At 46.6% G+C, this 27,902-nt stretch overlaps 1 protein-coding gene across 1 annotated transcript; it reads right to left on the bottom strand.

The window, feature by feature from the left end:
• Positions 1 to 30: 30 nt before the first annotated feature.
• CCDC63 (coiled-coil domain containing 63) lies at positions 31 to 27,645 on the bottom strand. The gene is made up of 10 exons (XM_068563647.1): positions 27,476 to 27,645; positions 24,384 to 24,573; positions 17,793 to 17,912; positions 17,199 to 17,380; positions 16,058 to 16,239; positions 12,241 to 12,461; positions 9,547 to 9,621; positions 5,680 to 5,872; positions 2,549 to 2,752; positions 31 to 176 (listed from the first exon to the last, which is right to left on the bottom strand). Exons 1-10 carry the CDS (start codon positions 27,532 to 27,534, stop codon positions 31 to 33), a joined length of 1,572 nt encoding a protein of 523 aa, XP_068419748.1. The 5' UTR covers positions 27,535 to 27,645.
• Positions 27,646 to 27,902: the final 257 nt, after the last annotated feature.

The raw sequence follows: 27,902 nt of genomic DNA, 5'->3' as shown, positions 1-27,902 counted from the left end.
GGTTATGGTACAAACATGGCCATGTCCACCTCAGACCGTTAACTTCTTCTTGGGCCTCAGATCGTCCCCATTTTCAGGCACGCTCTCCATGCGTAAATCCCTGCTTCTAGACTCTCTTGCGGTGTAATGGCTGAGCACCATTTGCCGAAGGCTGCTGTGGTCCAGGGGTTGGTCCACTGTGCCAAAGATGGGACTCGTGTGAGGAGTTTGGAAATCAAACCCAGCACAGCAGGGGGTGGGCTTCCTTCCCAGGGACAGTGTCTCTCTGCCCTGTTCAAGGATGTCCAAGCCTGGTTTGGTGTCCCTCCATAGTGCTGGGGGTTGGAGTGTAAAAATTCTCAAAGTCCAGGGAGGGGGAGGACAGGCAGAGATGTACTGCTCAGGGATGGCCAGACAATAACTGTTTTTTTTCTCCAAGATGAGGATGTAAAGATGAGTTTGGTTTAGTATCAAGGAGATAGGGTCACCATGTGCAGTTTCTCAGGATATAGATTGCACAAAGACACCTGTTTCTACAGGGCTGAAATTCAGCCCCCCACTTGATTGCCAAGCCATGTCTACCCATCAGGGGCTCCTTTTCCTAATTAATCTGCCCAGAGCGGGTTGCCTCTTCTAATTCACACATACAAGCCATAGAGGCTAGTGGGCTAAGAGAACCTAATGTTTATCAACATTGCCTTGAACAGAAATGAAGACCTCATCTGTACATTCCTGACCTTGTGAGGGCAGTGTTCTCAGCAGCTGTGCCCTGCCACCCTCCTCCTTTAAGAACTCAAAGGGCCAAGGGAAGCTGTGCTAAGGTGGCTAATATCAGGCCCAGTTTTCACTCCTGCTAAGTCTCAGGTGCCTTGAATAAATCAAACAGGAGGTGTGTGTACGCCTGTGCATCTGTGCAAGCGTGCATGTTGGCCGTCCCCTCCCTCCATCCTTGGCACACCTGCACACTTGAAACGTTGCTCACAGAAGAGGGGCAGCTTTTAAAAAAACCAAATTTTTTCCTCTGATTACTCAAGTCATGCAAGGTCATTGTAAAAGAAAATTCTAAGCAATACAGAATTAACTTAGAAATGCAAAGTTCTCGGCAAACCACCACCCAGAAATAACCACTGTAAGTCAGCAGTATACAACCTCTTCGTTTTTGTATGTATCATCAAGATAACTTCCTCCTTCCCTTCCTCCTCCTCCTCCTCCTTCCTTCTCTCTCTCTCCCCCTCTCTCTATTATAAATCAGGTTGTGAAGGGCTGTCCTGTGCACTGCACGATTTTTAGCAGCATCCCCAGCCACTAGATGCCATATATACATGTCAGTTCATGTCGGCCCACTGCATTCTTTTTAGTGGCTGCATAGTATTCCGTGGCATGCATGGGTGAACTATAACTTATTTAACCAATCTCTAACGGGTGAGCATTTCAGTCATTTCCAGTTCAATCACCCTCCTACTTCCATCTTTAACACTTGAATAAGTTTTTCTTTGAAGGGCCAATCCCCACAAGCGAGATTACAGGCTCAACGTGTGTATCTGAAACCGTGGGTAATCATTAGTCAACCCCATTTCACCTGTAACCTGTCTTCACTAAGCAAGGTCGTTTTAATTATTGCTACAAAAGACTTGCTTGTCCTCCAAGCAGCATGTAGCCTAAACAATGTGTTTGCCTGAGTTGTTTTCCAGGAGCTTGGATTCAGCTATGTCTAGTTCCAGGTGAGCTGGTTAACACTGGAAGGAACCACCAATCCTTCAACTGGGCACGTGCGAGTGTCACTGGATGACCTCTTGAACGTGCAGAGGCCCACAGCCTAGTTACACCGGCACAGAACCCCGATTACCGCACCGTTTTCCAATTGCCTTTCCTCACACTCCCCACGCCTCAGACCACCCTGCTTCTTTATTCTTTATTCCATAAATACCCGAGCCCCTTGCTTTCGGGGAGGCAGATTTTGGAGATTTGTTCTCCCACCTCATCTCCTCGCTTCGCTGCCTTGTGAATAACCCCCGTCTCAGCTGCAACCCTCCACGTCTCAGCGTTTGGCTTGCTGCGTATTGCAAAAACCGAACCTGGCTCAGTAACATAACCATTTCTCAGGCTTCCCGAACGTGTTGCCAAACTGCCCTCCAAAAACCATGTGGGGCCGATTATATCCCCACCTTCGGAGAGAAGGGCAGACCCCCACGAGGAGGAGTATCATGACCTTCTGCCTCCGAAAGCAAAGAAGATCAATGCGCAGGCGCCCGCAGGGCCACAGTTCAGCTCTGGCGTGAACCGTCTCGGGCGCTTCAACCACGGGGTTGGGGGACGTGGATGGGGCTGCGGAAAGGAGGTCACAGATGGAGGAGCGAGTCTCAAGAGCATAGGGTGAGGGTGGGAGCCGGGATCAGGGAATCTCCTGTGCCCATAACTTGACAACCTGGGAATTTTGCACATTTTAAGGTTCATGAAATGGTCACAAAGTTGTTGCAATTTTTTAAAAGTACCCAGGATAACTAAACTTCAGAATCTGTGGCTGAGTCATTGCGCGGTAGAAAGAGAAGTCCGGGAAGAAAGAACTCACCTTCATCCAACCTGTCGCTAAAGGGGTCAGCCCCGAGCACTGGGGGTATGACCTTGATGGGTTCTGCAGGTTTGAGGAGGGCAGAGCCGCCCCAGAAGGGGTTGATGAAGGGTGGCGGGACGTCCGCCTCTGCCACTTCCATTTCCATGATCTGCTTGTAGGATTCTAACAGCAGCAGGTCGTTGGTCTTCTTTTCAATGATGGCTGGAAAAAAATAAGCAGAACCAAGAGGGCTGCCGGGAGACCGGAGTCCCGGGGGGAGCTAGAGGTTGCGCCCCCTGCTGGAGATGAATGGTAGCAACAGGAAGTGGAGCAGGTCATGAGCTCCTATAAGGACAAGGCTTTCTCTTGGGTTACATCACACGTTCCCTAGAGGGCACAATTTGGTTCTTGAGAAGCAAAAGTAATCTGACTCTTTAATATATAAAGTACAGATATACATACACGACGTAAACAGTTATATGGTATATGAACTGTATTAAAATTCCACGAGGCAGAGCAGTTGGGAAAAGAATGTCTAAAAAGGCTCCTTAGGGCTTCCCTGGTGGCACAGTGGTTGAGAATCCTCCTGCCAAGGCAGGGGACACGGGTTCAAGCCCTGGTCCGGGAAGATCCCACATGCTGCAGAGCAACTATGTCCGTATGCCACAACTACTGAGCCTGAACTCTAGAGCCCACGAGCCACAACTACTGAGCCCACGTGCCACAACTACTGACACCCACGCACCTAGAGCCAGTGCTCCGCAACAAGAGAAGCCACAGCAATGAGAAGCCCGAGCACTACAACAAAGAGTAGCTCCTGTTCTCCGCAACTAGAGAAAGTCCGCGTGCAGCAACAAAGACCCAACAGAGCCAAAAATAAATAAATAAATTTATTTAAACAAATTTTTTTAAATTAAATAAAAAAAATAAAAAGGCTCCTTAGGGGACAATAATGAAAAGAAGATTGAGGAACACTGGGTTACACTAAAAATTGGGAGCCCTGGGCAAGCTCTGCCTTAAACTATGGATTTTTTCCTCACTGCTGTATCTGAGTTTGAAGGAGCTGCCCTTCCCACCGTGTTTCATAGCCTCATGGAGTCACCAAAATAATTCATTCATTCATTTATTCATTCATTCCACAAATTATTATTGGATACCTATCATGCCAGGCATGGTGCTACAAAGCATGGAAGAAAAACAAAATGACGATAAACAATAACAGAGATGCAGTCCCTGTCCTGATGAAGCTCATAAGCTTCAGTATGAATGGGGGGACGGAGAGAAAGGCAAGTTCAGCAAATAAATACATCTATCCCTCACTATCCAGATGCCTATTATCTGAATTCAGTAACTACTGGATCTGGATAATTTTTTTGAAAAAAACTCACACAACCCATACCGTTTCTATTCTCTCTGAAAATCAGGAACCAAAAAGATTTGCATCTGAACCTTGCTATTGGATCTCAAGAACCTCATAGATTCAGATAATGAGAATTACCTGTACATAGAGACAAACTGGGCGAGTATTAAATAATAGGACTGCTATAAGAGTGAATAATAGTGGGTGGGGGAGGACCAGCTTCATATGGGGCAGCAGAGGGAGGCCTTGCTGGAGGGAGGGCATTTAAACTGAGATCTGAGAATGAGGAGGAACTGGGCATGGGATGAGTATCCCAGGAATAGCCCATGCAAAGGCTCTGTGGCGGGGATGAGTTGGGGGAGGGATTTGAAAATACAGAGAGGAGAGCACTGTGGCTGGATGTGGTGAGAAAGGAGGGAGAGCAGGACAAGAGATGATGAAAAATGTAAGCAGGGGCCAGGCTATAAAGAACCTGATAGGCTGTGGGTAAGAAAGAGTTAACGCAGCAAAGCCTGACTGCTCTTAGAAAGGGCTGCTTACCAGATTGGCCCTTGGATAGCATCAGGGAACTTGAATTTCAGGAAGGTCCCCACTACCATTAACTGTTAAAAGAGTGGCTCATCGTGCCTAAACTGTGGTATAAAAAATGTGATTTATGCTGAATACTCACTATTCTTTCTGGGAGTCTGGAATTTGGGTATGTGTCATGCTGGAGGTGCCTATATGATGAGCCCCCAATCCAAACCCTGGGCAATGAGTATCCAATGAGCTTCTCTGGTTGACAACATTTCACTTGTGTTGTCACAACCCATTGCTGGAGGAATTAAGCTCATTCTGTGTGAACCCATTGGAAGAGGACCCTTAGAAGATTGCTCCTGGTTTCCTCCAGACTTCACCCCAAGCCCCTTTTTCCTTTGCTGATTTTGTTTTGTATCCTTTTGCTATAATAAATCAGAGCCATGAATATGACTATATGCTGAATCCAGGAGCCCTCCTAGTGAATCACTGAAACTGGTGAGGAGGGAGGTGTCTTGGGAACCTCTCAAAAACAGATTGTATTAAGAACCTTAGATTTTATTCTAAGAGTAGTGGAAGCCATTCATTCTAAATTGTCATGATCTCTGTAGGTGCATCCTCCCTCTCTATCCTAAGTTCAAGGCCTATGCCTAGAAATGTGTGTTATAGTTAATAGGCATTTGCTACATGCCAGGCACTGCTCTGAGCACTTTATTTCTTCCTTTCCAATCTAAATGCCTTGCATTTCTTTTTGTCGCCTGATTTCCTTATCGAGGACCACCAACACAATATTGAATGGGAGTTGCGAGAGCAAACATCTTTGCCTTGTTCCTGATCTTAGAAGAAAAACGTTCAGTTTTTTCACCATTAAGTATGAGGTTAGCTGTAGGTGTTTTTGTAGATGCCCTTTATCAGGTAAGAAAGTTTCCTTCTAGTTCTAGTTTGTTGAGAGTTTTTATCATGAATGGATGTTGAATTATGTCAAATACTTCCTTCTGCATCTATTGAGATGATCATGTACTATTTCCCTAAGAACTCCTCATTTATTTAATCCTCCCAATATTTTTTTGGATGAAAAAACTAAAGCACAGAGAGGTTCAGAAAGTTGCCCAAAGTCACACAGCTAGTAAGAGTAGAACCAAGATTTGAACCCAACCAACCTGGCTTTAGTATCCACATGCTTCACCACCAGGCTCACTACCTCCAAAAGAACAAGTCCTTGGGCCTGGTCATAGAAATCTCTGGAAATGGTTGCTACCCCAGCTCAACTCACCAAAGTACTGTGGGAGGTTGGTATCGGTGATTTTCCCTGTCTCCCCTAACTGTACCAGGATCTTGGTGGCATCACAATTTATCTTCTTAAACAGATTCTCAACCGAGTTCTTGAGATACTCCAAGGTCTTGTTGATCTCCTTGTAGTTGTTCTCATACATATCTGCCTCCTCCGTGGTCTTCTTTAGTTTCTCCTGTGGCAGACCCCAATTCCCATCCAGGTCAGCCAGGTCACCACCCTGGGCTGAGCCCTCACATGAGAACTTTCGCTGGGGATGAGGATTTAGGACCCTCTGGAGCCAGGATCTCCAAAGTGCAGGTTTGCAAACCTCTAAAGGGGTGCAAGATCAATTTAATGGGCCTCAATCCACAATTTTTTTAAAAAATGAAATAAAATGATCAGAAAAGAAAGGAAGAGAAAATACTACCATGCATTGCAGGTAGTGAGGGTAGATATTGTTTAATGTAAGTTTTGTTTACTTACATATGTGTATGTGTGTCTACATGTGTACTGGATTACAGTATTTTTTAAAAGCTGGTGACTCATTTTTTAAAAATGGCCCACAGGAAGAAATACATTTTACATTGCAGCCCAATACTTATATACATGTGTGTATTTTTATATATTTATCTAATCAAATGAAATTATAGATTCACAAATCATATTCTTATTGTGTGTTCTAGTATTTTCCATTCTGTTCTGTTCTATTCTATCTTGTTATTTTTAAATGCTGGTTGCAATCCAACAAACCAATTTCACCACTCAGTTTAAATCACATTAGAGCACAGTGGTTCTCCAAGTGGGGTCCCAGGACGAGCAGCATCAGTTTCACCAGGGAACTTGTTAGAAATGCAGATTCCTGGGATCCAGTCCAGACCGACCGAATCAGAGGCTCTGGGGGTGGGCCTGGCAATCTGTATTTAGTGCAGGTGATCCTGATGCATGATAAAATTTGAGAACCTCTGTGAGTCCACTGGATCACAATTTTGGCTTCATATTGGTATCACCTGGGAGTGTTAAAACATTTGCTGCCCAAACTCCAGCCTCAGAGATTTAGACATCTTGGTCTGGGATGCAGCCTGGGCATCAGGAATTTTAAAGCCTCCGAGGTGATTCTGACTTGCAGCCCAGACTGAGAATCGCTGCTCTGGGATGAGTGCTTCAGTGGCTTCCTGCCTCTCCCGCTGAGTTCTCAGCTTGCAAAGGTGAACTGGGCCCTGGAAGGACCAGCCTTGTTCCCACCAGCTCCGTACGGACCATTCCAAATAAGGATCCCAAAGGGCCCTATCCACACCCCCATTTTCCAGGTGAGGAAACTGAGGCTCTAAGGAATACAGCCAGGAGAGGGAAGCCATGGTTTGAACTGTCTCTCAACCACCACACCAGGCAGCTTCCTCTGTCCCAAACACTGGAATATTCAGTTCCCAGGGCTCCATTTCCTCATATGACAGCAAGAGCCCCCCCTCATTTTCTAAAGGTGCATTAAAAGATCACATGGTTGAGAACTCCCTGGCGGTCCAGTGGTTAGGACTCTGTGCTTCCACTGCAGAGGGCATGAGTTCGATCCCTGGTCACGGAACTAAGATCCTAGCTGCGCGGCATGGCCAAAAAAACCCAGATCACATGATTAAAAACATTTCTTAAAGCCTGATGTGACAGTGATAACACATGTCCAGCACCTAAAATGTTCCAGGCACATTACACACATCATCTTAACTTATCCTCACAACTGCCCCAGTTTTCAGATGAGGAATATTGAGGTCAGAGAAGAAAAGTGAACTTGTGTTTAGCTCCTCTGTATTGAGTTGTCTAATACCTGACCATGGGCACAACTCTTTATTTGGACAATTATTTGGTAACAAGATGATGGTGATTTGAGGTTTTATTGACTTACAGGATAAACAACAACAATAATGATAGCTATGTTTATAGCTCTCTGCCCTGCAGTGTGCCAAACGTGTACATGCAGGATTTTATTCAATCTTCACGGCCCTACAAAGTGAGTACAATTTTTATCCCCATTTTACAGGTGAGACAACGGAGCCTCAGAGAGGTTAAGTCACTTTCTCAAAGTCACACAGCCAGGAAGCGACTCTTCTGGGAGTCATACCCAAGCGTTTGTTCCCAGGGCCTGGTTGCTTAACTCCTATGCAAAACCCTCCCATTAAAGGACTGCTCCCACCACTTCTCCCAGAGGGGACGACGAAATGGAAGTTAAGTGGAAATGTTCCAAGAGTAGAGGAGGTGGAAGCGATCTTTAGCAGGGGGGTAAGAAAAGTGGGTTCTAAGTGAGCCCATTGCTATTAAGACAAATTCTCTTGCTTAGAGTATTTGCATTTGAAAAGAGGCTCCAGGAGTTCCTACTAAAGCCCAAGGAACAAAGAGCTGCTGGAGGACTTCAGGAAGAGGTGGGAGAGATGCTTGGGGTTGCCTGGTCAGCCTCCCCAAACTGTGTTCCCCTTTAGGCCTTCAAAACCCCGAGAGGCAGAACAGCACCAGTCCCAACCCCAAGGAAGCGTTTGGACACTGGATGGCTCAGAGCCAAGGATGTGGGACCCCAAGCATGTGTCCAACTTGAGGAGGGTCTCCTTGAACTTGGGCCCTGCCTGCAAGTCTACATTCCCCATTCCTGAGTCCTGGGAGAGGTTGCTGAGCCTGAGAGGTGCTTTGCTGCCCTCCAGTGGTGCATGAGAGAATGGCATGGCCAACCCTTTCTGCCACCTGCGTGCCAAGAGTAGAAATAAGCCACAGAGAAAGGAAGGGAAATGACCAAGGAGTGTAGTTCCTGGGCCAGGAACTACTGGATTAGAACAGGGCTTTGCAGTCAAACTCTCTGGTTCATATCTTTGTCAGACATTTGCTATCCATTCTCCCCTTATACCTTAATAGCAAAATGCTGATTGTATTTGGGGTGGCAATGTGCCAGCTAAAAGTTATATCTCCAACCCTCCTTTGCAATAGGGATGGCCAGTGAGACATAGATACAGAAGTCACTGGCTGAGAATTCAGGGAAAAAACTTTTAAGCTGACTAACTCAATTAGCAAGGCCTTTTTTTCCTTCCCTACTTTCTTTCTGCTTGGAATGTGTATGTGATGGCTGGGCCATTGGCAGCTATAATACAATCATGAGGCATCCTTGAGAATGTAAGCCACACACTAAAGATGGAAAAACTGAAAGGAGAAGCCTGGGTTACTGATGACATCATGACCAGCCCTGAAGTGTTTATCTCCAGATTCATGTTTTAACAAAGTAAATAAACTTCTATTGCTTAGGCCACTGTTATTTTGGGTCCCTATTATTAGCAGCTGAATGCAATGCAAAGCTCGTGCAGTATCCCAGCTCCATGATGTTGGCGATTACTTCCCTGAACCTCATTTTCCTCATCTGTAAAATAGATCATATCACCTACCTCAGAGAGCTGTTGTGAGGATTAAATGAGATAATGCAAGCAAAGCACTTAGCCCAGTGCCTAGTATGTAGTAATGGCTCAGGAAATGTTTGTAATTACTATTATTGATTGAGAACAGGCCACAGCCAGGACAAGGGGGAGAGAGAAGAAAAGACTGAGGCAGAGATCTGTCTGGAATTTACCAGCCTGGGATGAAATTATAGGCGCAAGGGCCTGGGATAGGCTCCCTGAAGTGGGAGAGTCTTTAAAATGGACAAAGAGGGCCTTAGGGACAAAATTCTGCAGCAACATCCATAGCAGAGGCTGCCTGTAACAAAAGGTCGGGACATGTCAAGACATGACCCAGACCAGTAAATAGTCACGGGGCAGACATCTTCCTCCTCCTGAGAACCAACTGACAGGTCACCTGACAGACAATGGAGACTCCTGCATCCCTCCCTCCCCACCCTGGCCTTACCTCCAGCTGTCTCAGGATGGAGCAGTTGTCCTCATGGGATGATTTCTGCTGGGATTGCGAGCGGATAACCTCATTCTGCTCAGGAGAGAACCAGACCATAAGGAAAAGCAAGTGCTCCCCTCCCCAACACACTTAAAAATAAACCAATGCCTCGAGGCGTTGGTGAGGATTTAAATTATCCATTTCAAGTAGCCCCAGAACCCCTGGACCCCTCTTATGTCCATGGAGGTTCTTTCTGATGTTTCTGAATTAAAAGGAGGATGCAGGCATGAGCAGGTGGGTAGTTCATCCTTTCTGGAGAATTGTGTATAATCAGTAGGATTTGCTGCAATGGTGGCAACGTTCTATCTGTGCCATCCAGCACTGCAGCCACTAGCCACGCATGGGCACAGAGCACTTGCAATGTGGCTAGTCCCACTGAGGAGCTCATTTTTTAATTTAATTTAAATTGATTTAAACTTAAATCGCCCCATGTGGCTGATGGTTATGGTAATGGACGGGCAGCTCCAGAGCAGGGGTTCTCAAACTCTAGCATGAATCAGAATCACCTGGGGGTTTGTGAAAACACAGCTATCTGGACCCCACACCAGAGGTTCTGATTCAGTATGTCTGCGTGAGGCCCACGAATGCGCATTTCTCTCAAGTTCCCAGGAGATGCTGCTGCTGCTGGTCCAGGGACTAGATTTGAGAACTCCTGGGCTAGAACAGTGTGTCCAAATGTAAAAGGCACGCACCTTTTGATGGGGCAATACCATTTCTAGGAGCCTGTCCCATGGAAACAATAGGACATGTGGGCAAGGTGGCCACTCAAGGCTGTCCCTTGTGCTATTAACTGTAATCTCTGTTAGGGACAACCTGCATGTCTACCGGTTGGGGATTGGTTAAGTAAACGATGGTACATTTACATCATGGGGGGGAAAGGGTCTCAAATTAAAATATGGTTTAGGGCTTCCCTGGTGGCGCAGTGGCTGGGAGTCTGCCTGCCAATGCAGGGGACACGGGTTTGAGCCCTGGTCCCGGAAGATCCCACATGCCGCGGAGCAGCTAGGCCCATGCGCTGAAAGTGCTGAGCCTGCGCTCTGGAGCCCGCGAGCCAAAACTACTGAGCCCACGTGCCACAACTACTGAAGCCCGCGCGCCTAGAGCCCGTGCTCCGCAACAAGAGAAGCCACCGCAGTGAGAAGCCTGCGCACCGCAACGAAGACCCAATGCAGCCAAAAATAAATTAATTAATAAATTTTTTAAAATATATGGTTTAAATGCAGATTCCTGGCTTATTCTCAGAGAATCTAGGTTTGTAGGTATGGGATAGGGCCTAGGGAATCTGTTTTTTTAAGAAGCATTTTGTGATACTACCACAGAGCATCTAGGGTCTCCAGAAGCCACTAAAAAGAACATAGAAGATGTTGGGCAGTATCTATGATGAATTGTTGAAGAAAAAAGTTTATTAAACAGCATGAACTATCTAGTATACACCCAGTACTATAAATGGGCATCTAGGGGTGTGTGTGTGTGTATGTGTGTGTGTGCACGCGCGGACACGTGCTTAAGTGCACACTGCCTTCATAAAGCAATGTCACCAAAATATTTATTGGCAGTATCTCTGAGTGGTGATATTTTGGTGACCTGTACTTTTTCCTTATATTTTTCTGAATTACATTTTCCCACAGGCATATCTACTTGCACATGGCCCCACATTCAGGAAACAGTGACATTGCAAAAGGAAGGGCTCCCCTCAGTCCCCACTGAGCACAGGGACCTCAGAGGAAAGAGTAATGAATTCCCAGAGGAGGTGACATCTGTCAGGACTAATGAGCGGTATTGCATCAGAAGAAAAGTGGGAGGGGCGGGGAATAGCATGAGGAAAGGCTCAGAGGAGGGAAAGGCAGGGGAAAGCTGGGACTGGCAGCTGATGAGAGTGCCTTGGGGGTCGTGATGGGAGCTGAGCATGCAGGGGCAGGTTGAAGCCAAATTTTGAAGGGACTGGAGTGTCACGCTAAGGAGTTTAGACTCTCTCCTGTGCAGACAGTTCCAAAGGCTGGTTACGTGTGTTCTGCGAAGTAGCCCAGGGAGCCAATTAAGTTTGGGAAATTATGGATTCAACAAGGTAAATAGTTTCTTTACTGTAGGATTTGCCAGAGCCTTTATTATGCTCATATACATCAACTCTCTCCAAGATCAGTTTACCATCTCTCCTCAATTCTGTGAAGCTGTTGATTAACAGGGGTCAGCCAGCTTTTAAGGCAAAGGGCCAGATTGTCGATATTTTGGGCTTTGCAACCCACATATGGTCTGTCTTGCATATTTTGTTTCCTCACAACCCTTTAAAAATGTGAAACCATTCTTAGCTCATGGACTGTACAAAAACAGGCCAAAGGGCATATCTGGCTGTGGCTATAGTTTACTGAACTCTGGATTATAAGACATACCACGGATTTTAAATGTCACTTATTGGGGGTGAGGGGACATGAACACATTAAGTGTATGTATCAACTGGAAGACAAATACTAATCTCAGGAAGGTTAAAATGTAGGGGGGAGAACACTGGGGGAATATAGTATTTCCTAAACTTTTTTGACTTGAAGCCCTTTTTTCTGCAGAGTATCTCAAGGGGTGTTCCAAGGAACCCACTTTGGGGAAGGCTGCTGTGGGAGCAGGTGGGCCCCTGGCCTGGGAAAGAAGAGGTGCCCTGACCTGGATTCTCTCAGTCTTCTTGTGCATCATCTCCATGTCATTGTTGAGCTCTGTGACATACGTGAACCGAGCAAAGTTCTTCTCCTCCTTGGCCAGAAACTCCTCGATGAGCTGATTCAGGTTGCCATTCTTCATCAGCTTCAGCAGCCGGAGGTAAGCCACCTCATAGCTCTCAAAACTCTCACCCTTGTTCTTCTTCCCATGCTTCTTTGCCTTGAGAGCTAGAAAAGGAAGAACTGGCAACCATGAGTCTGAAAGGGAAGCCGCTCAGAGTAGTGCCCAGTGGAGGGATGTGCTCCGTAGCATTATCATTGTGCCCTGAGGAGAAGGCTAGACTTTCCCATGAGATGGAGTGGCAGCTTCCCTCCTTAGTCACTTCGCAAATATCTAATTGATCGTCTACTATGTTCCAGACACTGTGCTGGGCTCCGTAGCTACAAAGTCACTGCCCCACAGAGCTTTTAGTGGAGGAATCAGCCACAAAGAGAAAAGAAAAAGAGATAACCAAGTAAACAGAAAAAGAAATCCAATAATTACCATTGTGGCCCAGGCAATGGAGGAGATGTAGTAGGTGCTGTGATGGGGGAGCTGCGTGGCCAGGGAAGGAGGTGACATGAGCAGGATGAAGGCCGGGGAAGCCCTGTTGGCAGAGGGCCTTAAGCAGGCTCAGAGCTTGGCAGATTCAAGGCATTAGAACCAAGAAAGTTCTCCAAGCCTTGCTCCCCAGCCTGATGCCTGCAATAGCCCCACCTCTCCTGAATCCAGTCTTGTCTCTCTGATTTGGCCTCCACATGGTGATCGGAAGGATCTTTCTAGATCTTCCTAGGCACATCTGGCCACGTGACCCCTTTTCATGTGTGGCTCCCTACCGTCCCTGGGATGAAGCTGAAGTTTCTCAGCATCATTTAAGATCTGATCCCCTCTACCCCTCAGTGCCTGGTCTCTATCAGACTCAGTCACTAGTCTGCCTAAATCCTCTGATAGCTTCCCACCACACTTAGAATCAGCGTGAGCTCCCTGTGCAGCCTATAAGAGCCTGTGTGGTCTGGCTCCTCCTCACCCCTTCAATTTCATCTCCTACCACTCTCCTGTTGGCATCAACTCACTCCAGCCATACTGGCCTCCTCTCTGTTCTAGAAATATGCCTACCTCACTCCCACCTCAGGGCCTTTGCACCTGCAATTCCTTCTTCCTGGGATGTGCTTCTCCCAGGCTTCCATGTGGCTGGTTCCCTCCTATCATTCAAGTCTCTGCCCAAACGGCACCTCCTCCAAGAGGCCCACACTGACCACCCTAGATAAAGCAGCCCCTGGTTACTCTCTGTCAAATACCCTGTTTTGTTTTCTTCATCATGCTCATGGGTTCCCAAGAGATCAGATTAACTTTTGCATTTGCCAATTTGTCATCTCCCCTGACAGAAGGTCAGCTCCAGGAGGACAGGACCTCTGTCTTATTCCCCACTGTCTCCCAACATGTAGCCCAGTTCCTGGCACATGGTCAGTCCTGCAGGAGTGGCCTCTGCCTGTTTCTCCAGCTTTGTGTCTATACTCCAGTTAACACGTTCCTGCCTCTGGGCCTTTGTCTCTGCCTGGATTCCTCACCCTTGCACAACTGGATTCTTTTCATCCTTTAGATCACAATCTGAACAGCCCCTCCTTGGCCATCCTATCCAAGAGAGGTATCCCTGTTACTTTTCCATCTCAATCCCTTGTTTTCTTCCTTCAAAGGTTCTATCACAACCTGAAGTGTTTGTATTTGTCTATTTGCTTGTTTTTTCTGTGTCTCCATATCTAGAACATAAGCTCCGTGACATCAAGGACTAACACTGTCTTGATCACTGCTCTGTCTCTGGTCCCCAACATGGTGCCTCTTTCAGGATAGGTGATCATTAAAATTTGTTGGAAGACCAGGAATGCAGTGGTTGGATGGATGAAGGAAGGAGTCAACTGATCATAAAGAACTTAGCCCTGCAGTGTCACAGAAACAGGAGGAGCCTGGAGGCTGGGAGACCCAGCAGAAGCTGCTAGAGGAGATGTGATGAGAAAGATGACAAGGCTGAGGCAGTGAGAAGAGGAAGGATGGACGCACAAGTCAACTGGAGTGGCAGTGAATGGGAGAACTCCTGTTGACTGCACAGTTCGGGTCTTGGATGCATAGTGGAATCTTGAGGCTGCTCAGTGGATTAGGAGAGAGAAGAGGATAGTAGTAGGACCTCAGGCTTTGGGGGGCAGACACACTTGGGATGGGGTCCTGGATCTGTTACTTACATTGCAGAGGACCTTGGCTATATCCATGTATCCACTCTTAGCTGCAGTGCCTTCATATGTCAACTGGGAGTGTTAATAATAAAGTCTGCCTCTTGGAGATGTTGTGAAGGCTAAATGGAAGCCATGCATGCCAAGCATGGAGAATGGAAGCTGGCATGAGCCAGTGGCTCAGTAAATGGATGGATGGGTGGATGGAGGATGGAAGGATGGATGGATAGAGGATGGAAGGATGGATGGATGGCTGGATGGAGGATAGAAGGATGGATGGATGGGTGGATGGAAGATGGATGGGTGGATGGATGGATGGATAGATGGGGGATGGAAGGATGGATGGATGGATGGATGGATGGACAGAAGGTCCAAAAGGTGGTTTTTGAAATCTTAGAGAGTGAGAGATGGGATTTCTCAGAAAAACACTTCCAGCCATACAGTTGCACATAAAGCAGGAAGGGACAGAAGGGGCTGAAAGAAAAAAAAGCAAATGCAGCTGCACAGGGGGCTCTCCCTTCAATCTGTTGAGGAGAGAGTTAACATAGCAGACCTGAGACTGCTCTCCTTAGAAAGGCCTGCTTGCAAGGTTGGCCCTTGGCCTTCATCTGGGAACTTAAATGGTGAACAGCTCCCTACACTGATATAAAACTTTCCTAAATGGTAAGTGTGGCTACTGAGCCAAGACTGTACAGACAGTGCGCTTTATGCCGAACACCTGCCTTCCTGCTGGGAAGCTGGAATTTTGGTATGTGCTGGGGAGAGGGCGCCTACGTGACCAGCCTCCAGTAAGAATCTTGGGCACCGAGTCTCTAATGAGCTCCCCAAGCAGACGACTCTTCACATGTGTTGTCACAATTAGATGCTGGAGGAATTAAGCGTGCCCTGTGTGACTCCACTGGGAGAAGATCCTGGAAACTTGTGCCTGGTTTCCTCTGGACTTCGCCCCACGCACCTTTTCTCTTTGCTGATTTTTCTTTGTGTCCCTACATCATAGCTATGTTTGCTGAGTCTTGTGAGTCCTCTTTGAGAATCACCCAGCCCGGGGGTGGTCTTGGGGACCTCTGACACACAAGTTCCTCCTCTAAACAATGGAAGGAGAGCCACAGGGTGAGGACACATCCTACAGGTTAGGGGTGGCAGATAAAATCCAAGGCATCCAGTTAAATTTGAATCTCAGACAAACAATATATATTTTTTTCCTTTGGCCACACTGCACAGCACGCAGGATCTTAGTTCCCCAACCAGGGATCGAACCCCTGCCCACTGCAGTGGAAGCACAGGGTCTTAACCATGGGACCACCAGGGTAGTCCTGAGACAAATGATATATTTTAACAGTATAAATATGTCCCAATTGTAGATAAACCACAAGTAATTTTTTAGTATAAGTATGTCTCAAATACTGCATGAGACTAAAATTTTATTCATTGTTTATGTGAAATTTAAATTTAACGACATCTTGTACTTTTATTTGCTAAATTTGGCAAACCTACTACAAGGAGACTCGGGCACCTTCAGTTGAGAGAGAGAGAGAGAAAAGAGGACACCTGGAAAGCGTTACCTTCTTCCTTTTTGGACTGCTCCTCGAACTCAAGGCGATCATGCAGCTTGGTGAGCAGGAAGGATTTGAGCTTGGTTTCATGATCATAGAGACGCTCCAACTCTCGGATCTCCAGATTGTACTGAGAGATGTCCTTCTGCTGGCGGTCCTTCATGGCAGCCATTCGAGCCATGGCTTCCAGCCTGGGCGAGGGGGGCACGACAGAGACTGAGTGTCCGGAGACGCCTTCCTTCTCCTCCCCTCTCCCTACCAGTCCAGACAGACTTCCTGCCTGGTCAATGACCATCACTCCTTTTAATCATGGAGGTTTCTGGGAGTAGAGGAACAACTTTCCTCACCTGAAGGACAGCAGTTGACAGCTCTAGACCACCCTCAGGAAATGATTTTCTATCATCATCATCATCACCACCACCATCACCACCGTCATCATGATCATCATCACCATCAGCAACACCATCACCACCATCATGATCTTCACCACCATCACCACCACCACCACCATCAGCATCATCATCACCATCAGCAGTATCACCACCATCAGCATCACCACACATCACCATTATCACTATTACCATCATCATCACCACTTGTCAAGTACTATGTCCCAGCCACTCGCTTATATACACATATTTAATCCTCACTACCACCCGAAGAGGTCCTCCAACAATGTAGTAGTGATGGACCCAGATCTCTCTGACTCCAAAATCTGCACTCTTCACCACTAAACTGCATGCCTTTTGCCCCTCTAGGTGTGAAGCCGGGAGACGCCCAGACTGAGAGGGACACCTAGGACTAGAGGCAGGGACACCTGGGGGAGATGGTACAGCATAGGGGTTTGAATCTCAACTCCACCACATCTGCCATTTATCTGGATCTCAGGTAAGTATTTTGGCATCTCTAAGCCTCCATTTTCTGGTCTGTAAAATGGGGATAATAACTCCTAGGGCTGTTGTGAAGGTTGAAATACTACCCAGAGCATCTAGCATCACGCTTGGCCGACACACAGTCAGCACTCAGAGTTATTATGATGATGATTTCAGGTTCCTCAACACGTAAGCACAGGGGGTAGAGGTGGCCCAGAGTAGGAAGCTCAGCAGGGGGCTGACACATCTTTGCCCCCAGGGTCTCTCCCCCAGCCCACCTCTGCTCATAGGCCTGCGCAGACTGCTCGATGGCCACATTCATTGTTTTCTTCTGCATCAACAAGCGCCGATGAATCTGCTCGTAGACGTTGTCGTAAGCAGCCTTCTCATACCGTAGGTCCTCAATCTCCTTCCGGAGCTTCGCATTGGTGGTCAGCATCTTGTCAAAGTGTACAGTGACCTGTGAGGAGGGCTCTGTTTCAAAATAAGGCTCACTCCTGGGGCATGAGACAAGCTTCCAGAAGGCAGCCAGAGGGTTGAAGGGTCTTCCCCTCACCTCCCACCCCAGGCCCACAGAACAATGATTGGAGTGCTGCCTGGCCTGTGTGCACACCATCGTTCACCTTCTCCCAACTCAACCAATGAGATGAGTAGGTTCTGCTAACGGCTTCACAGACATCATTCTTCCCTCTTAGCAAAAGGAGGCAGAGTTGTTTGCAGAGTTTGTGTTTTTTTGTTGTTTTTTGGTCACGTTGCAGCATGTGGGATCTTAGTTCCCTGACCAGGGATAGAATCCGTGCCCCCTGCAGTGGAAGCATGGAGTCCTAACCGCTGGACCACCAGGGAATTCCCCCAGAGAACACCTTACGTACGAGATGCAAACGGCTTTCCAAAACGTGGATCTGTTTTTGCAGTTTCCGGGGGTTGTTGGCCTCCTGTATTTTTGAGAAGATCTGTCTTTGGTTTATAATTTTTTTTTCCATCTGAACGATCTGAAAAAAAAAAAGAGAGAGAGAGAGAGAAAACCCAGCTGTGTTAACATCTGTATGGGTACAAATGCGACAGTTCACTAACTCAAGTGTGGTAAAACAAAAACTGCAAAGTTCTTTCTTTTCCTATGAATGGAATTTTAATTCTCTCTTGGGTGTGTGCTCAACTCAACCTTAGCCAGTCTGGGGCAAAATGAGGCAACTTAGGGTTTTTACTCTCACCCGTGCATGTAAATTTCACTCACCTGTGGGCGAAAATTTCACCTGACCCTAAAGCCACGGTTTCCAGAAGAAATGGCATTATTCCCCCAAGAAGCCGTCTGTAACCTTTGTTTTTTGTTTTGTTTTGTTTTGTTTTGTTTTTTGCTCTTGCAATGATGAGGATGCTAGTGGCACTTAATGGCAGGTCATGAGATGTCACATACCCTGCAACATGTAAGACAGCACCAAACATCCAAGAATTGTCCCCCATCCCTTTTGACTTTCCAGTGCCGCTCTGGATGTTAGGCAGGTGAAGAACCTCTCTATAATTTTCTGTACCTAGAATCAAACTGTCTTTTACATATACACACACCGTATTTTTCCTTAGGTTTTAATAGACACTTAATTATCCAGGAAGGTAGTCACTGTATAAATCAAGAGAACGTTCGTTGATTTGTTTGGAACTTTACCAAGAGTTGGCCGCCATTTTGAAATCATGACACCAGCACAACCTGGATCATCATCTTTGAGTTGTGGACACAACAAGCCCAAATCAGGCTGCAGTGTGGAAACTTCAGTGATTCTGCATATCAGTAACACTGGCCTCTGACTACATCTTTTAGACCAGGAGTCTGCAAACTAAGGCCCTGGGCCAAATCTGCCCCACTACCTGTTTTTTGTTTGTTTGTTTGTTTAATATTTATTTATTTATGTTGGCTGCACTGGGTCTTACTTGCGGGACACAGGATATTCATTGCGGCATGCGAGATCCTTTTTTTTTTTTTTTTTTTTTAGCTGCAGCATGTAGACTCTTAGGTGCGGCATGCATGCAGGATCTAGTTCCCCAACCATGGATCGAACCTGGGCCCCCTGCATTGGGAGCGCAGAGTCTTACCCACTGGACCACCAGGGAAGCCCCCCACTGCCTGTTTTCATAAATAAAGTTTTATTGGCACACAGCCATGCCCATTCTTTGCATTGTCTATGGCTGCTTTCATACTATGAAGGCAGAGTGGAGTAGTGTGGCCCACAGAGCCAAAATATTTACTCTCAGGGCCTCTGCGGAGCAATTTGCTGGCCCTGGTCTCAATAAGTCAGGCCAAAACCTGCACGTATCGAAATACATATAATTTTAGTATAAGCAGCTTTCCTTTACTTTTCCTTTGTATTATAGTTATGGCATCATATTGATTTAAAAGAAGAAGGATAAAGGATTATATCATCTATGAATTTCACTTCAGGATTGTAAAGGAGGTATTACCAAATATTTGCTGTTAAAAAGGGGCATTGGCAGTTGAGTAACTCATAATTTCAAGTGTCAACAACTAAAAATGATTAAGTTCAATTAGGTTCAGGTCTTGTTAAAAACATGCTTTCCTTGGGAATTCCCTGGTGCTCCAGTGGTTAGGACTCCTCGCTTTCACTGCTGAGGGCCTGGGTTCAACCTCTGGTGGAGGAACTAAGATCCCACAAGCCGTGCGGTGTGGCCAAAAAAAGAAAAAAAAAAAAAAAAAGTGAAGCATTTTAAAAAACATATGCTTTCCTCAGAAGAATTTACTCTCTCTGCCTTTATGGGCACAGATCTCAGCAGCCTCCCTTCAGGGGCAGCAGCTTGTATCAATTAGGAACATATGCAACTACAAATTACAGAAAGCCCAACTAACAGTGGTTTAAACAAATTATGGTTTATCTTTCTCTCATAATACACTGCTGGCTTAAGTTCAGTAACTCAAGGAGGTAAAAACAAGATCTCTGTAATTCACCCGGCTTCTCCACCAAAAGAGGGCTGCCATTACACCAGCCTTCACACAGTTATTTTCCAGGGAGGAAAGTAGAGGAAGCAATATGGATGAAGGGTACGACCTATATCTGGAAAGCAAAACTTTCCCAGACACCCCTAACAGATGTCCCCTTACATTTCATTGTCTACCTTTAGGCGCAAGGGAAGATGGGGAATGCAGCTTTTTAGCTGGGCACATGCTCACCCTGAATAAAGTCAGGAATCTGTTAGAGAGGAAAACATAAAGAATGGGTAAACAGCTGGCAGTGTCACCCACAACACTATGTAGTTACAGTTGCTTCAAGGAAATTCAGGCCCACTATTGCCAGATCTTCCAGTTTTTTAAAAGAGAAGCCAGATATGTGAATTTTTACATGAAATCTCCTGATTTTTAACATGTTAGGCCAAAGCCTTCGTGTTGTCAGGCTCAGCCTGTTCTGAAGGCCACTGGTCTACTCATACACTTAGGGTCATGGAAGAACCACAGAAAAGTGATGAAAGATGGTTTTTAGGCAGCAAGAGATGCTTAACAGAAGACAGAAGAATGTTCCAGAACCAGGAGGCTGGCAGAGGTGACAACAGCCAGAACTGTACTGTGGTGGACATGGTGGGTGGTTGACCCGTCATGGGTGTTCTGGGGAAGCATACCCATCCCACCCCAGAAGACTGATCCAAGCCAAGCATGGTAACTCTAATCACTCTTCCTATGATTTATTTATTCAGGGATGGGCAAGACTAGACCAGTTGGAGCCTCTGGCTGTCTGGTAGGGAAGCATCTGGAAAAAGTTTCCTCATTCCTAAGAGAGTCATAGGAAGAAATGGTCTGTCTTCTCCTGAAGGTATTGTTCCATCTGGATGTGGTGCCTGGAACTGCTGCTGCTGTCTTGCCCCCAAAGGACAAAGACAAATACCTTGATAACCTAATTGAGCTGCTGAATCAACAAACCCTGAAGCTTGCATTATCTTTATACTTCCTGTTATACGAGATACAAACATTTTCTTATTGCCAGTAATCTACTTAGGGAAGGTGGGCTCTGCCCCCAGACCCAAGGGATAAATCATCATTGGTCTAAACTAGGTGTTGGGAAACTTTTTCTTAAAGGGCTAAATAGTAAATATTTTAGGCTTCAAGGACCAAGAGATTAATATGTAGGTACTCACATAACTTTAAAAAGTAAACATTTAAGATGTAAAAACCATTCTTTGCCGGAGGGCCATAAACAAACAGACCAGACTTGGTGCTTGCACTGTAATCTGCTGCCCCTGGTTTACCCCAAAGCAATTACAGAAATTCCATTTCCCTTTGCCCGTGATTGGCCAAGGAATGGGCATATGCCCTAGCCCTGGCCAATCAGAGAAAATCTGCTGGAGGAATTTTGTAAAATATTCTCCCTCTCATAAGAAGAGAATATCATGTACGAAAACTTCCCATCCTTTCTCCATATTTTTGAATGCAATTACATGAGACATTATACTAGCTAAGCTTTGGCAGCCATCTTGTGACCATGAGGGGAAGGCTGGTCAAGAGAGTCATAGAGAAAAAGAAGAACCCATCATTGTAGAGCTGCTAAACCATCCCTGGGATGGTCTATTTCTAGTCAGACATCATATTAAGTGAGCAAAACAAACCTCTGTTCTCCCAGTTGCTTCCAGTCAAGAATTCTATTATCAATACTTGCAGCCCAACACATTCTCAAGCAAAAGATCAGGCATCAAGGGAACCATTGGGTCTCACACAAAACTGGTAAGGTATATGAATGCTGTTTATGATTGATATTAGCCAGGCTTTGGACGTTAGCTGGAACACACACACACACTCCCCCACAAACTCCCTCACAGCAAAAACAAATTACTTCATCAGTACTGACAAAGTCAGATTCAAGTCAAGTCAGGTTCCTATTCTACTCTGTTCTCCTCTCCTGTTCTATGCACAAGGCAGCATCCTCAACACAAACCCCCTCCAGCTCTCTTATGAAATAAAACAAATGACTTGTTTTGATATTGGGAGGGCAGCATCCTCCCCCATATATTAGGTGTGGCATCACATGCTCTGAAAGGATGCCTGCCCCAACCTGAGTTGACCCCCAGAGTCCTAGGGCTCCACCTCCTTGCCAAAGGAAGCTGTGGCATCAGCTCTTGTGATTAAATTCAGAGCTGTATTCCCTTTGGCACCTTTATGTCAGACACTGCTTTTGTGATGCTGAAAGTAATTAGGCTTCAGCCCAATGGGAGACATTATCCAAGGCTGTGGCTGATGGGGAAATACGTTGCTTACACTAGATGCTCAGCAGGAAGGCATCAGCTTATTAATTATTTTGTGAGGCTAAGCAGGGCCCAGTGATATCCTCACCTCCAGTGACCCCTTGAAAGGACAAAGCTCTGAGCATTGTGTGGTGGACACAGCAGGAGGGGATTCTGGGAGCTGCCCACACTGAGATGGAATTAGACCAAGAGGGTTTTCGTGTTGGGCAGTGAGTGCCGTACTCTTTGGAGGATTCCAAAACTAGGTTGCCTTTTCTAATGTTTCTGAGGATCCACATCCCCATTTTTCTTCTTCACTTTTATTGCCTCCTTTCTCATACATTCATGTGTTTGTTCACTCATTCATTCATTCACTCATTCATCAGTTTTATTAAGCCCCTGCTTGGTGCCAGACAACAGGGGTATGATGGTAACCAAGACAGAGTGGTCCCTGCCCTCAGGGAACCTACAATCTAGGACTGGAAACAAGCCAGGAAGCACGAAGAGCCCTAGGAGAGGGGAGATAGATGGTAATTTGCACACACACAGTAGGGGCATGTAGCAGAGAAAGATGAGGGGACAATTATCTTGCAGAAACAGCATTTGAGCTGAGACGCAAAGGATGAATAAGACTCCCCCAAGCAGAGAGGATGGGGAACAGCACTCCAGGCAGAGGGAACAGCATGTGCAAAGGTCTGGAGGTGAGAGACAGCACTGTGGATCCATGAAGGCAGCCAGTGTGGATGGAGCACAGAGGAGAAGGAGGCAGGAGAGAAGGTGGAAGAGGCAGGAGGGGCTGAGGCAGCAGAGCCGGCAAATTACACCAGGGACTTGGGGCCCTTATCACAGCAAGAGTCGGAAATTACTGAAGAGTTTGAAGCAGAGGAAACGTGTAATGAGATTTCCAGATTCATTCAGTCAGTAAATATTTATTGAGGACCTGCTAGGTGCTGGACACTGGGATAGGAACAGGGGGTACAGTAGGGAACAAAACAGACTCACGCAGGTGACAGGTTAGGAAGACATTAGACAACACCCATATTAAGGCATAATTACCACTGTGAAAGGTACTGTGAAGGAGGTGCCATGGGGTGACATGAAAGAGGATAAGGGGGTGCGCTGGGATCTTCTATTTGCCCCCCGAGATCCACTCTCCACCCTGCTCTGTGCCCCAGGAAGCTAACCGGGAAGGGTCCACAATGGCTCCCTTGTAGTTGGGGTCAGAGGTGAGAAGAAAGAGAGGTTGCGGTATTTACTCCAGGTTCCAGAATGCCCTACTCCTCCAAGTACCCTACAGAGTGTACTATTTGTTCCTGGCCAGGAAACTAATACCAGGGGGATATACTTTAAACCGGAGAGAGGGCATAGAGAAGGCCTCCCTGAGAAAGTCACCTTTAGGCTGAGACATAAAGATAAGCAACTAGGGTAAGGCAGTGTGGGGAGCATGTGCAAAGGCCCTGAGGTGAGAAAAGGCTCAGCATTATTTGAAAGAAAAAAAAAGGTCTTTTGCAGCTGGAGTGTGAAGAGTTAAGGAAGGAATGACATGGGATGAGCCTAGAGGGGTAGGCAGGGCCTTTCAAATGATAGTAAGGGATTAACGCTGTACAGCAAATGTCTCTAGCTCTTTGCTTTCTGGATCCATGAGGGTTGTACTTCCTAGGCCCTTTTGTGAATGGGTAGAGTTGACTATTTTGGGTGTAGGTATGGGTATTTGGGGTATTTACCGGTTTGGTAGACTATCTTGAGCCAACGAGTCATGAGCAGAAGTGACACATGTCACTGGAGCATTCAACTGCCAGTGTGAGACCCTCAGGACTCACTTTTTTCTACCACAGTACCTGGCAATGTTCAAGATGGGGGCTATCCCATCAGCCTGGCCCCAGGATGAGAGGATATAAGAGCCCCTAGCCAATCCACGATAGACATAAACCATGAATGGGAAAGAAACCTTTGTTGTTTTAAACCACTGAGTTGGGGAGAGGGAATTTTGTTACTGCAGCATAATCTAACCTCTCCTGACTGATACAGTAAGGATTGGGGCATTTATTCTTACTGTAATGGGGAGACACTGGAGACCACAGTGGGGAAATTGATCAATAGAGCTGAGAGATCAGGGGTTACAATGATGGTGGAGACAGTGACCACAGTCACGTTTAGAAAAGCCAACTGTGGGGGTATGGTGGGGAGTACACCTCCCGCACTCCTTCCCCTTGCTCGGTGTTCTGGTTAACCCTTTAAGAGAAAGACCACACCTTCTCATCCAGTTCAGCCAACAGCACTTTCATCGATTTAATCAGGGCCTCGTAGTCCTCCTTGGTTTGCAGCAGGAAACGCAGCTCCATGTAGTTTTTCTCATTCAGATCCAAGTTCCTAGAGGACTTGATGAGATTCAAAAGCAGGGTGATCTCCTCCTGCTCCTCCTGCAGGGTCTTGATTTCCTTGCTGTTGGGAGAGCTGCATGTGATTAACCCTGAATCCCTGAGTTTGCCTGGATCAGACACTTCAGACCCCTAGGTCCTGAAAGGAGACTCAGAGGGGTACTTCCCACCCAGCAAGTGGAAGAGACTCACCCAAGGTCTCCAACCCAGGTCCAGAACTCAGATGTCCTTTGACCCAGTTCACTGCAACTCCCACTGCTCCGCCCTTCTCTGAGCGGCATTTTTTTTTTTTTTTTTTTTTCTCCTCAGAACAATTTGCAGCTGTGCCTGTCAAAACCCATTACCTAGACATGGTGAGAGCCCCCAAGTTCTCTTTTGCCAGCAGCTCACTGGCATCTGTCTGATTTTGCAGACTTTCTATTCCGGCTTTACAGCCAATTATCTCTGGTAATAAGAGGCAAACCCATCAGGCAGGATCTTTCAATTGTGCATCAACACAGAGCTGCACAGGAACCTCTAACCCGCACCAACTTTTCTACTCGGGGGCTACTGATTTATGAAATTGGCTGACATGAGTCTCCTCTTCCTCTGTCTACTCTGGAGAAGAGAGGGTGTCGGGGACATGAGCAACCAGGGGTTTCTAAAAGAGAAAAGAAGACTCAGGCGACTGCACAGCAACTGAGCAACAGGAAATGGTACAGAGGCCGAGTTTCTGGCAAAGTCTGGGCAGCCTATTCCTGCTGCTCAGTGCGATTTGCAGACTAGCTGCCTCAACGCCCTTTGGAAGCTTGGAGAAATGCAGCAGCTCAGGTCTCAATCCAGGACCTACTGAATCAGAATCTGCTTTGTAACAAGATCCTCAAGTGAACTGTACGCACTTTAAAGTTTTGGAAGCGCCACTCTAGAAAAGCAAAGAATGTTCAAGGGCGGACTCTGCAAAGCTTTTCTATAAAGGGCCAAAGAGTAAATACTTTAGGTTTTGCAGGCCAGAGGGTCTCTATTGCAACTACTCAACAAAGCAATCATAGGCAACACAAAAATGAAGAGGCGTGGCTGTGTGCCAATAAAACTTTATTTACAAAAACAGGCAGCCACTCAGACTTGGCCCACTGGCCACCGTTTGCTGACTGATGTTCTAAAGCAGCGCTGTCCAGTAGACCATTCTGCAGTGATGCAAGTGTTCTCTAGCTGCGCTGTCCGACAGCAACCATCAGGCACGTGTGGCTATTGAGCACTTGAAACGTGGCTGGTGCAACTGAAGAACTGAATTTCTAATTTTATTTATTTTAATTAATTGCAAATGTAAATAGTCACATGTTGCTAACGACCACTGGAGTGCACGCCCAGTTCTAGAGCATCTTGTCTTCTAAACCTGGTCCTTGGGACTTTTCTCCCCATAAGACCCTCTTAGGAGGGGTCTTTGCTAAGGTGCAGAGAAAAGAGAGAGAGAGAGCAGGATAGTAAGTCAGAGTTAGGCTTTCGGGGGTGCGGTGAGGTCGGAAAAGCAAAAGGAAGGTTTGTCTGTCTTTAGGCAGGGCTGGGACTGCAGTGAGGGGAGTGAGGTGCCCCAAAATTTAAGGAGGTCTTCATTTTCAGGGTGGTATAGGTGCAGGGTCTGCGCTGGGGAAAAGCACCTCCTTAAATATTACACCCTAAGCACCTCACTCACCTCACCCCAGTTCTCTTCCTATTTATGGGTGTTTATCTCCACTCTTCCACTCTCCTCCCCTTCAGTTCCACCATAGTGAAACCAGATCAAATGGATTGGGGTAGAGTGAGATGCAGAAGGGTAAGTAAGATTCAAGAAAAACTGAAGCCACACCAAGAAGTAGGCATTTCCTGATGCCCACCAAGGGTAGGCTGTGAATCAGGGTCACCAGCACAGATGTGCAGGTTGTGGACTGCACAGCCCAAGGAAGCACCATCTGCTTGAAAACATATCATTGATCTGTTGATTTACTACACTTTTCTGAGAGACACTTTGTCTTGTTTTAACAAAATCCCTACATAATGACAATGTTTCCAACAGATGGCAGTAAAGGGTCTTTGAGAAAGGGTGCCTTTTTCTAATTCACATAGTGATCCCATATGGACTAGCAGTGGCTCTGAGTGAACCAATCCCTGGAAAATCTAAAGAACCCCTTTTCCCTATCCTCTGGACTTCACACATCATCTAACAGTAAAATTTTCTTTCTAACAATAGGCAGTTACTGCCTGCATAAACATTATGGATGTGGTTAAGGAATCACATTTCTTTGGACGGAATCTAAGAATGCTTGTTTAATGTTTGTTTATTCAACCTCAGGGAACACCTTTCTGTTGCCCAAAGAAACTATACACACCATCATTTCTAGGGCAACTCAATTTCAAATATTCAGGCCTGCAGATCCCATAATGATGCACAAGCAGGAAACGTCCTTTGGGGTATCCACCGACTGGTGATTTCCCCTTCTCTGGGAACTCCCCACCTTCACTGCTAGAACCGCTGGGGATACCCATAGCTATTTTTTGTCCTATGGCTCAACCACCCCCGGCCACAGCTGACTGGGCCAGAAGCAGACACCAGACCCAAGCTAAGCCAATCAGATTCTCCCTCTCCTGGGAATTTTGGGATTGGAATTGACTAAGGACAGTCTCTTTGTGTGGCCTTTGGTCGCTCAAGAATTGGAGGCAGCCATCTCCCACCAGCCACGGCTGAGATTCAGAGAAGAAAGAACAAAACCCATGTGTTGAAAGAAACAGGAACCAGAATCACTTTCTTGTTTGGGTCCTTCCCTGAGACATGGGTGCCCTGCTCCCCTTGGAGTCCCTGAGACACCCTGAACTCAGAATAAATCTCCTCTCCCCACTGAAGCTATCCCAAGTGGGTCCCTGCCCCAGAGGCCCCATCAGAAGACAAGCCCCATGAAACCAAACCCAAAATTTTCTCCAAGTTCACTCAGTACAGAACTCTGAGCATCACTTACTGCTGGTTTGTGATCTTCTGCTGGGAGCGGAAGTTAAAGGACTTCCGACTGTCCACCATCTTCCGGAACTGCTGCCTCAGCTTCCGAAGCTCTGCCTCGGCCAGCTGCTCTTTGGTCTTCTCCGAAGGTTCCTGGGAATTTTCAGGGTCTTTTCTTCTGTGCTTCTTCTGAGTGAGACAGGGTGAGTGTTAAGCAACAGGTTAGGTGACTAGAAAAGCCCACATTTCGGCTTAAGGATGGAGGGCAAGAAGAGTGCTTGGGGCAGGGCTGGAGTAGGAAGACCATCCTTGGGTGATGTCAACTGCTTAGGTGTTACATGGAAAACCCACCCTGGGTTGCCAGGGTGGAGAGGAAGCTGGGCCTCATTATTGTGTACTGAAGAGGTAGCCTTGCTGTGTGACCTTGGGTGAGTCACTTAACATCTGAG

Source organism: Eschrichtius robustus, chromosome 14, assembly GCF_028021215.1.
Source record: "Eschrichtius robustus isolate mEscRob2 chromosome 14, mEscRob2.pri, whole genome shotgun sequence".
NCBI classification, from domain to species: Eukaryota; Metazoa; Chordata; class Mammalia; order Artiodactyla; family Eschrichtiidae; genus Eschrichtius; species Eschrichtius robustus.
This window is presented reverse-complemented; position numbering and strand designations above follow the sequence as displayed.